Below are 11,855 nucleotides of genomic sequence, written 5' to 3'. Positions count from 1 at the left end.
CAGCCCTCGTAACTTTCTGTGCTTTTTTTGCCACGTTTTCGTCACCTAGTTGTCGCTCATATGTGGCCTTTTTTGTTTCTTTTTTCATCACTCTTTTTATTGTGATGTTGCTTTTTCCCCCGCGCTTTTTTCCGCATTCTTGTTTGTTGCGTTTAAATCCCCGTTTTCGTCGCTACTTTGACGCTTTTTTTTCCAAGAAACGTTTTGGGTTTGGATAACGCCAAACTGGAGAAAAACGTGCTCGGTTCAGGCGGAGGTTAAGAGGTGGTGTTGCCTTTCGGTTGTCCTCGGCTACTATTGAACACATTTGTTGTCTTCCCGTAGTTAGCGCGCTACTTCGAGCTTCCAATCCAATTTTTGACGAGCTTTGCTTTGCCCCCCCGCTTCATCATAACGAGTATTCGCAGCACCTGGCTCTCCCACCGTCCGCTCTCTCACGTTGCTCTGAGTAATCACGTGCGGCCGCGTCCCTCGCTCTGATTGGTCCCATCCTCCGTGAATGCAGCACAAACTGTTGAGGGTGATCCATGGCAACACAAGAGCAGCAGCAGCAGCAGCCCGCCAGACCTCCCTCTACCCACACTCGCCTTTCTGCTTCTCCCCCCGCTAATCTCTACACCGTCGCCCCGCTGACACAACCAGCATGATGCGACGGGAGTCCGCTTGAGACATTTCCGACTATCAAGGTGACCGAGTCGGGGGGGAGGCGAGAGAGCAGCAGCGGCAGCAGCAGCGGCAGCGGCAGCAGCTGGCCCCCGGGAAAGGAACCACGCCAGCGGCAGGTGACAGCAGACAAACCACCGCTGCTGCCTTCGACATACCCACACGGCAAGATGCTACTACTAGATAGCGGTTTTGTAGCGGCTTGAAAAGTACTAGCTCACCCTTTGGCTTCTCATTATAACAACACACAAAAAAAAATGGATGTATTTAATCAAAGCTAGAGACAAAGAGAGCGAGAGACTGGTCGGTTTTTTTGTTTTTCTGTCTGACAGCCTTGACAGTGTCCCAGCTCGGGGTCGGCTCAACCAGCGCCGTCCACTTCGATCCGTGCCCCGTGTCTCGCATCTGAAGCAGCGGCGTGAAGATGGCGACTGGCGCGGGTTGGCAGCAGCCGTTCTACTCCCCGGCCGGTCAGGGGGGCAAATTCACCACCTCAACGTCGACGACCAGCCTGTCCTTCCCGTCCGGCATCACCATGGAATATACCCAAGACCTGCACCTGAAGATGAGCAAGAAAATAGCACAGCTGACTAAGGTAAGGCTGGGTTTTTTAAACACCCCCCCCCCTTGGGTCTGTCAGATTCTGCCCTCTCAGTAGTGATGAACCCGAGTGTGTGTTATTACTGTGCCTCTTTCATGAGCAAAATGACTAGTCTCGAAATGCACTCGTTTCTGTTAAAGCCACACTGATTTCACCGGAGAAAAAAAAAAATGCAAGTAGCTGGCTGGTTTTCCATTGCTGAAAGATTTCTCTAAACATGCATCCTGCACGCTTCTCCCCAGACCTGACTCGTAAACTTTGCTGGGAGCGGGACGCCACCTCCTCGTCTCCACGGAGATGTTGAAATCATTCCGTCCTCCTCCCCGAGGGCTTTGTTTTGACGACCCACTGCACGAACAGCGCTGGCGGCGTCTTATTATTGGGACCTCGTTTGTTTTGTTTGTGTGTGTTGCCAGTTTCACGACATACAGTCAAATCTGGAATGTTCCGCAGCGTGGCTTTAATAATCCAGAATGACTCGCTGTACATGTTGCGTGTGTGTATTTTGGCGATCCTCTTTCGAAGACATGGATTACAGTTCATGCTTGCCGTCTTGGTTGAACTTCAGGCAGCGTCTTAATTGCCGCCCCGAGGTCCGTCCACTGTTGTCTAGAAACTTCTGCTGTCACACAACTCCCAGAAACTCTCCTATATCGCAAAAACAAAAGCATGCAATTATCTGTATAGGTATTTCTCCCAAAACCGTGTATCCTTTGCTGCTACTACTGCTACTTCTGCCAGTGCTAGCCATATCCAGCCTCCGGGATCCATCTATACAGGATCATTAGCGGCTATATTAATTAAATCTGCCATTAATCACACACCAAGCTGTCATCCCACTTTATTTGCCAATGTTAATGTTGCTTAGAGGCCTTGTATATAATTATACAGCTAAACTTTGATTGCCCGTAATGACGAGGTTGAAAGTACGCAGATCCCCGTGCTGTTATTTATTATGGTATGTATGGCTTGCTTTGAATCCCCCTGCTTTCTGCCGGAAGGTAGGGCTTATGTGTGTGTAGAATCGAAACGGCTGCTTCTTTTGATACCTAAATATGTTAAACTATGTGTGTTGCTAATACTCAATCATCATTGGGTGCTGGAAGGGGTTTCTTAAGTTTCTGTTTTGTTTTGACCGTAATACCTGTCTGTTCAAGGGTGTTTTGAAACAGTCGCTGCCCCCAGGACCCCCGGCTTTCATCTCCCGCTCTCCAAAATGACAGCTTTGGAGCGTTCACCAAGAGTCGGAGCGCGTTTCCTGCCGCGGGTGTGCCATTATCATCAAGGTGGTGGTCCATACTCGTACCACACATGCATTTGCCAGTGGGTTTCTGAAGCGGCGTTTTTGAAAGGCTTTGACACCTCCAGCTCGCGCGGCGGGGTTTTTTTTCAATGGGATTGCGGTTCACTGAAAGGGAAGAAGCTGAAGACACAACCTTGAGTTCACTCTATGGATTTTTGACAGGTTTAGTTTTGGGGAAGATTTTTAAGCAGCGATGGTGTACTCCAGGTTATGCCGTTTCCCAGAGTTTGCGATCGCTCCCGTGCGCGTAATTCTTACATCAGTTTATCAGTTTTTCGGCAGAGCTCTATTCGTGGACTCGCCCTCAGAGGAACACGAGAAAGATCGCCAAAGCATGTTGTTTCTATTCCATTTTATTACAGCCTGTGTTTCAAGTACAATTCGCTTATCACTCCCCTCCTCTCTCCTGTTGTATCTAATTACTCTCTCGTTTCCCTGCAGAATTAGGCATGGACCTCTGCATAGAATAAATCTTTTTTTTTTTTTTTTTTTGGCCTGGTCCATTAATGTTCCTGTTGCTTTGTTCCCTGTGCTGGATAAATCAAGGGGACTTAACAATGGCGAAAGTGGCTGGGACACTTTGTGTGAGTGAGTGAATGGTGATGGTTGGAGGGGCTCTTGGCGCCAAATGACACCTGTGATTCGGTCATTTTGTCACTTTTCATTGCAATAGAAGCTTACCAGCATCCAGTGAGTGTGATAAAGTGTTGTGCTTTGAGAAACTTGTCAAGTCAAACTGGTAAAGCGCCTGCTACATAAAACATGTGATCGAACTTGCTCTTTCAAACTGATTTGACATAATTCTGAATTTCTCTCTTCAAGCAGCAGGAGAAATGGCTCTCTTTTTCTGTCTTGATTTGCTGCCGTACGATATTGACTTGAGTTCCATCATTCTGATAAACACACGATCATAGTCAGTCTTGTATTTCCCATCCAAGCAATGTTGTGTCGCATCTCGTCCCATGATTCCCTGGGGCGACACATGTGAGGCCTGTACCCCCGGTCCACGTGCCTCCAACAAACGGGCAGCGGGCCGGTAGTGCTCGAGCCATCTGCCCTCCCCCCCCATCCCGCTGGTCTTTGCCATGAAAAAAATAAGGCCCGGGACAATGTTAGGGCTGCTCTCCAACGCGCTCTAGTGTGTCTTCATCATGTAAGGACCTCTTCACACGGCCGCCTCAATATTTCATCAAGTCATTTTATAACAGGGTGTCGCTGAGTGCTGTCTGCTGCATATTTTAATCTCAAGCACTTCATCCCGTTTACATTCCCATGTTATTATTGTGCACCCCATGTCTGCAGTGAGTCAGAAGCTAGTGTAAAATCTGTGAAGTTGTGAACTATAGCTAAATGGCTTTTGGCTGTTCAAGAATGCCTGGAGTAACACACGGGCTGGTTGATACGCTTTAAAAGATATCATTATACTAGTTCAATAAGACACAGCAGCTATCTGTGAATAGATTTGACTTGTCTTTGGCTGGTGGGTGAGAATTCTCAGTAACACCATGTTAGTAGTCGTGACTTATGTTCTCTATCTTATGTTATCTACCTTATGTTATCTCTTGTCCAATCCATTACTTTGTGGAAAACCCTATCTAAGAACTGTTTCATATTAATTCTACCCTTTATTGGAAGCATAGGTAAGTTTTATTTGCTGTACATGTCGGGCTGGATTATATTTATTATTTAATTAAAAACAATACATGTAGCTGATTCATAAACTTCATGAAGACATATCTTTTATACAAACCTCAGTGCAAACAAAAACAAATGTTTTCCTCTAGTTTAATCGTGATCGTGAATGCAGGCGGACAAAATTAGTTTCCTTCACAGGGTGGGCGGGCAAACCCTTCGAGATAGGGTGAGGAACTCGGAGTAGAGTCGCTGCTCCTTCCCATCGGGCGTCTGTTTTGGATGCATTTTGGTGCCAGGCATGTTCTACTGGGAGGAAGCCTCGTGGACGACCCAGGACACGCTGAAGGGACTATGTCTGAGCTGGCCTAGTGTGACCTCGGGGTCCCCCCAGAACAGCTGGAAGAGGGATGTGTGGATTAGGAGGCCTGGGCATCTCTGTTCAGACTATGTCCGCAATCCGACCCCGGATAAAGCAGAAGAGGATGGATGGATGGATGGATGGATGGATGGATGGATGGATGGATGGATGGATGGATGGATGGGTGGATAGTTCCAATAATCACACACAAATCTTCCATTGTCTCATCGAAACTCCAAAACTAGGAACTGTTTCTGCCAAAGAAATGGCTGCAAACCTGTCGATTTATAAAGTCCCATGACAATTATTGAGATTGACCAAAGCAGAGATTGCGATTTCGATTAAATTTCAATTAATTGCACAGCCCTACACACATTCAATACTAAGCCCCAAATTTACCCAACGGTGCACTCGCTCTCTCTGTCATTCCTGCATGGGATGGAAATTCCCAGGTGTTGCGTTCTTCAGGGAGGTTGTCAGGAAAAGTCTGTCTGACCTTTTGTCCTGTAATGTTCCTTTTATTGCCTTTTTTAGTTTGAATTCTTCAGGTCTCATCTTCATTTGCGCAAAGCAGGAAAAATTGGTCTTTTGGCCGGTGTGACAGCTGCCAAGAAGCTGATTGCTACCAGATGGAAACCTCCTGACTCGATGCAGTGCCACCAATGGATATCATCATTTATGGATGCTGCATATCTGGACCCGCTACAGCTCGTGCGTGGGGCGAAGGAGGATGCCAGGGAGTTTGTGTGTGTGTGTTGTATTTGTTCACTTTGAGGAAAAAAAAAAAGGATCCATAGCCATTTGGAGAAGAAAGAATTGAAAGTGAAAGTATTGCAGCTATAAAATAGTTTGTGTATTCAACCTTTCACAGCAATTCTCCAAAATGAGCCTCCACCTGCATTCCATTTCTGCTTCGTAGTGCACTTTCATTTCTTGTGAGTGCGCCTACTGTATATCTGAGCCTCCAGTGTTCTGCGGGCATTTCACGGCCGGCCAGTTAAGTCCGTCATTGATTACAATCCCTCTGCGGTGTAAAATTTCATGATTTGTGAGGTGCGACTTGTTGGCTGTCGCTGTTATTTAAGACGTCCTGCGGTAATTTTTAATCCCACAAAGCTGCTTTGTGTTGTGCCGGCTCTGGGATTTCACTGCCATCGCCTCATTCTTTATTTATTTTGTGCCATAGCAGCGTTTCTGAATTCCTTCTCTTTGTGGTGTTTCTGTCAAGGAGGAGGCAACTCTGGGGTTTGCTGCTGCTGCTGCTGCTGCTGCTATGGAAACAAGTTTAATATAAATTGTAATTCAGGCCAGTCGCAACAGGATGCATGGGAGATTCTTTAGCATGAGCCAGGTTTGAAGGCTTTCCAGCTCGCGCTTTATAGCCTTGGGGTAATGCATGGTGGATGTGAGTCTCATCAGTGATGCCCGGCTAAACCTGAGTGCCGGAGTGTGGCTGAAATACAAGCCCTGCTCCGGGATCAAGGTCGTGTAAAATCGCCATTTGAATTCTTTTGCTGTCGGTTATTTAGGCACTACCCTGTCTTTATGGGGTCGTCTGTCACCCGCTGACCTTGATTCAAATCCCGGCCTGTTTGTGCGGATGGTGTGCTTCGATTTGAGGTGATTTGAACGCGCCAACAAACTCTGATCTGGACTAAAGAAGCGAACCCTGGTCTGGCTGAGAACGTGGGTCTACAATGGAGTGTTTAGAGACACTTCAACTGGGATTTCATGAACTGACTACCTTCTGGAGACGCAACGGCAATGGCATTCTAACCTCTTACCCTGAAACATCGCTTTAAACTGCCTTTAAAACAGTCAAAGGCAGTTTTCTTTAAATGCCCAGTAACACCAAGTTGACCTAATACATTATTCGTTTTAAGCATGGGAGCCAAAACCCTTTTTCTAAATCTACTGTCTTATCATTACTAATGCAAACCTCATTGCCCAAGGCGGCAGTCAGGAGAGAAGCAGACTTTTTCCCCAACTCTAAAAATAGTGACTTCTACGTTTTAAGTTTACCTTAAGAAGTGAAGACATGTAGTTAAATATCTGCTTACTATGACTTAACTGCAATGTCTTCTGGTTGAGGAACTCTTATCACGATGACTCTGTAAAAGAGCACTTTTAACTACACAAAGTTACTTCCTTTTAATGAGCCTGTTTCTCGTTCGACAACACTCTATACCCTGACTCAGGAGGTCCTTGGTTTGAGGGCGCTATATCTTTACAATTGCACTGCAGGAACTTGATGGATATGCCTTGGCAGAAAATGCGCGGCAGCGAAATGAAAAGTGGACAAAATAAAAGCATCCTCGCCACCAAATCCAACGTTTTGACCGAGACTGAGAGACCACATCGCGCTGGCTCGTAAAGACTACCCTTGGTGGGACAGTACATAAACTGGAGTGTGTGGATAATCCAGGGGCAGTAGGGCGGTGATCCGCGCTGGCCCGGGACGCGCGTTAGAGAGCAGATGGTCAGAGCTACACGAGTCCTGGCCTGGGACCCGAGTTTGCCGGACAGGGATTTGAGCGCTGATACTGCTCATTCAAATCCCTACAGTGTACTTAGCACGCACACTCTTTGTTTCTGCGAGATGAACGCGATGGATATGAAAGGCTGTGGCTGTTTTGGAAAGAGATGTTGCAAAGATGTCGGGACATTAGCTATATTAAATGTGAGTCTATGCGTGTATTTGTGAATCGCTCTCATAAAACGGTGAAGTAACAGTGTGGATGCTATTGCATAACCATGGCATGCAATACATACTGTGCAAATCCATCTCGCTGTAGCAGAGTATTAATATGAGCATAAGCCCCTGCTGTCGCATTGTGGTGAGGCTGCCATAAATTTATGTACAATTAGAAGCTTATGCACCGCACTAATTGGGATTTCTGTGCAAGACTGCTGTATTATTCTGTCCAAGACTGGATAAAGTTGTGGACTTGGTAACATTTGAAATCTGCAGCTAAGGTCTTATGGCATGATGGAAATCTGATTTATCCTTTGCTTACGCTGGACTTTACTTTATCAAGTTGTTGATGTATCAGCGTATTATTCATTCACTCCATATTCTGTGGGGGTAGACTGACAGAAGCGAGGCTGCCACACACTACAGTATGATAAATCTGGACATTTCATTTAGAGAGACCTTTTATTGTGATGCAGCACTTTTCTGTTTAAAACGAAATGTTCTTGTTATAAAGTATAGATCAAGATTGTAAACGCAGCCTTTGTGAAAGAAAAACAGACCGCAAACACCGTTCCAGAAGAAGAAGATTCTAACTCAGTGCCCTGTTAGGGGGGGTCCGCCTACTTTACTTCTCATCACAGTCTCTCTGAACTCCTGGCTGAATCTCGCAATCCTTTCATTGTGAAGTGAAAACACGTAGCCGTAGCTAGGCCACAAGGTCTAAGATCGAGAAGCGCCATAGGGTCTGTGAGAGCTAGAAACTCATTGTGCCTGTGGCTTTCACGATTTGGAAATGGGATATATCATGTAGTGCAGTTTTAAGTGCTACTTTTCTCACCAAGCTTTCCTCATGCTCTGAGTGGGTGATCGATGGATTTAACCAATCAGAGTGTGTGCGATGACTCAGAAGAGGCCGAACCAAAGAAACTAAAGTAAACATCATAACTGTAATTAGGTTAAAAAGTTTGTTTATTGATGATGTGTTCGTCAAAATAATGTTCAGTATCCCAGCTTAAGCTTGACATATCACTCTAATCATTGACAGTATTGATTTCATAAAAAGCATCCGTAAAAAAGGCGGGACCAACTCGTTGATCCATTCTCTAAATTCATGGAACAGGAAAGGAGCAGTCTATTTTCTCTGTTACTCCAGTGTCTCGAACAACCTGCAGTGTCAGTTTTTTTTTCCCTCCCATTTGATTAGCGTCGTATTATTTGTAACTGTCTGAAGATGACGCAACCCTCGAGCGTTCGGCGTTTCTCTCAATGGTGTTAACGGCGCTCTCCCAAAACGCTGAGTGACAGTCTGCAGCTCCTTCACACAAACAGGAAGCGCGAGCCGGCGCGCTGATGTCACCGCTCGTTCCACCGCTCTTTTCAGGATCAGACCGTCTGCCGTGATTGGCCGCCAGCTCCGCGAACGCTTTTTTCCCAATTTGTGATGTCTAAATATAATTTCGCGGAGAGAGAGCGTCTTAAGCGTGAGTAACCGCTTCCAGGATTCGAGGGGACGTCGCTGAAATGATCTCGATGGGAGGCGAGTTGTGTGCAGAGTGTTAACCCCGGCGCGTCGCTCCCCGTGCCGATTATCACAACTGTCCGTCCGATTTCATTAAGATAGGACCGCACGCTACGGGAGGAGGCCGCGCACACGCCGCGCCTCCCGGGCCGGAGATGGGGAGGGAAGGGAGGCGGTGAGTCACTCCGAATGTGTGACCTTGAGTGTTCCCAGCGCCTCTGCTGCCTGTCCCGGTATAGTGGAGTACAGCTCTGTCACAGCTATTACATAATCACCTGCTCCACGCGACGGCGGAGGGAGCCCTGCGCATGTGGGTTAGTGTGGCGTCCAAAAGTCCCGCCACTGTTCTATGTCGATACAAGAGGAGACACTTCGGCTGCTCTTGGCACGGGACGGGTGAAGATTAGGCTTACGCACGGTCGACCGCAACTGAAAGGAAATTGCGATTTGCGAATTTAAAATCAAGGATCATGCAAGGAGCGTCGGCATGCGAGAGAAGAGGTCCTGATAAAGACCCCATTGAGACCAGATAGTTTGTCGTTTGAAAAGGATGCCTCAATGCCAAGATTTGCGATTTCTTAATTAAAGCGATAGTCTGTAAGTTTGCGAAGTGAGGAGAGATAGAGTGAAATTTGAACGTGGACAATCAAATTCCTCCCCTCTTTTTAAAAAGCCCTTCGTGGTTTGCAAAATGAGGAGAGCAGGAACAGAATTTTCAAAAGTAAACGATCAAGCTCCTCCCCCTCCCTCCTGATTGGACCTGACAGGCTGGTTCACAGGAAAAGCTCGTCTCATTGGTCAACACGGGAGGATACTAGCCTCTGATTAGGTGCTGTTAGCCGGGAAGGTGGGACTTACAAAAAATAATATATGCATATTATTACTTACTTTACATCAAAATGCAAGACCAGGGGCATTTGTAAAACATTTAAACTTCCAGACTATCACTTTAACCACATTCAGTATTTTTTCTCAAATATTAATATTTTCTCCCCCTTCTCTTCCTAACCTTGGACATGAACAGTAAGCGGAACTGTCTTCCTGCTCAACAAAGCCCTGTGGTGATGGAGCCTGTCTCTACAGTAAGAGTCCAGCCCTAGTTCTTGTGTGCAGTGCAGTGTGTGCAGCTCCCTCCTCATCACTCCCCCCCCCCCCACCCCCCCCAGAGCGGCTTGAGGTGCTTCACACAAACACCTGTCTGCTCCTCTCTCGTGTTTTGGCCCAGCGTCTGGGTTCATCAGCAGCCTGGCCCGGAGCAGGTTTGTGTCTCTCCTTTTGAGCTCTCCTCGTCTCCTCTGAAGCAGCGAAAGGCCGGTACAGTCAGTGCGCCTCTGCTGTTGTTGTTGTTGCTGCTACTGCTGCTGTAAATGGCCCGGAACCAGCCCCGCTCTGTGTGTCGGGCCCGTCTCAGCGCGGGGCTTTCAGGTGATGTAACAGGCCTTCTGGTGGCCATATTGAAAAGGCTGCTGCTTGTGGGCAACAGCAGCTGTGAGAGGCTCATTGTGCCCGTTGCTCAGCATAAGTGCAGTGCTACATTAAGGACAGAAATGGCACATTATTCTGTTATAATAACCACTGATTAGCCTCGGAAAGCACTCGCAGCAATATTACAAAACAAAATCTCTTAAATGTCTATAAAGCATATTGTCATTAAGAGTTTATTTGAAATTTGTCTTTTGTCTATTGATTCTTGGGCACTACTGCTTCGGAAAAAAAACAATAGTGCCACTTTTTCCCCTTTCTCCCCCCAACTATTTCAACATCACGTCACTGATATCCAACTATTTGGCAGCTCGTAAGCGGAGAGAACCTGCTGTAACACTGGGGATTCATGCCGGCTTCACTCTGGAAAGCTTTTAGAGACTCCCAGGCCCATGTGAGCAATGCTCCTGGTGCAAATGGGGTTAACTGGTGAAGCGATGCATGGTGTTTGTCTCTCTCTGCCATCAGAAAGAGAAATAATACCAGAGTGTAGACAGGTCCCCGGTGGCCACACAGCCTCGTATCACTGCCAAGAACCGAACACAAAGTAAGAAAAGGAAAAAAAAAAAAAAGAAATCCTGTGCTTTTGAATCTTTGTGAGGATGTGTGCCAGCAGGCTCCCATCTCGCCTGAAATGTGTAGGCTGGTGTCATGCCAGGACAGCTAGTCTAAAACAAAAAATAAATGTATATATATATACGGTGAGGAGGTCCGCTTCGCTGAACACGACTCTAGTAATGAATGTATTTTTATTTAATCTTTTGAATGAATACTATGTCCATTACAACATACTTCCAATGAACAGCAGGAGCAACAATCTTTGTCTTTTTGTCAACAATAGCCACAAAAACAGTTAAGCACATCTTGTTAAAGTGATAGTCTGCTAGTTTGCAAAGTGAGGAGAGTGGATGTGAAAATTAAACAGAAACAGAATTAAAAAGTAAATGATCAAGCTCCTCCCCCTCCTCTCCTGATTGGACTGGATTGTAAGAAAAGCTTGTCTCATTGGTCAACGCGGGAGGAGACTAGACTTACTAGATACTAGAGTTCCGAGAAGGAAAAAAAAAAAAAATTACTTACTTTACATCAAAATGCAAGGCCAGGTGGTTGATTTTGCACATTTTATTACATTTGTAAAACATTTGGACTTCCATACTGTCACTTTAATCTTGAAAAAGAAAAGAGGAGCTTTTAATTTATTGCTGGCAATTATTAAATTACTGAATATTATATTATTCCTTGCTCTGTGTGTTGCCGAGGCTCTTCAGATCCATCAGCCCATGTACCCTGCCTCATACAATAGATAGCCGTAGGCCCTAATTCCCTGCAAATGAAAGTTGGCCATAATCCTGGCTGGTCAAAACCGACATCCAGACTTTCAAACCAAGACTAACACTACAAGAGTATGTTTTTATTCCTCCAACCATCTGCGCGCTACAGATTTTTATTTCTTCACTCAAGCCACTGCCAACAGGATGTGGTTGGCAGCCATATTTTGTGCAACTCTTGTAATTGCTCCATCGCTCTTCGCCGTTTCTCTTTCCTGAAGTCCATCTTGGCACTTGTTTGAAGAACTGGTCACATCTCATACCCCCATCC

General features: G+C 46.2%; 1 protein-coding gene across 2 annotated transcripts in view; it reads left to right on the top strand.

The window, feature by feature from the left end:
• Positions 1-503: 503 nt before the first annotated feature.
• The window catches only part of fam184ab (family with sequence similarity 184 member Ab), a 129,586-nt gene continuing 118,234 nt past the window's right edge, over positions 504-11,855 (top strand). The window contains exon 1 of one of the 2 annotated variants that reach the window (XM_079572015.1): positions 504-1,258. In XM_079572015.1, coding sequence (XP_079428141.1) covers positions 1,088-1,258 — 171 coding nt within the window. In that variant the 5' untranslated portion in view covers positions 504-1,087. The remainder of the gene's footprint in view (positions 1,259-11,855) is intronic. The other variant, XM_079572016.1, reaches the window with a different exon arrangement.

Source organism: Gobius niger, assembly GCF_951799975.1.
Source record: "Gobius niger genome assembly, chromosome: 15".
NCBI lineage: Eukaryota > Metazoa > Chordata > Actinopteri > Gobiiformes > Gobiidae > Gobius > Gobius niger.
The sequence above is the reverse complement of the archived record's forward strand: the minus strand, read 5'-3'. Positions and strand labels throughout refer to the sequence as shown.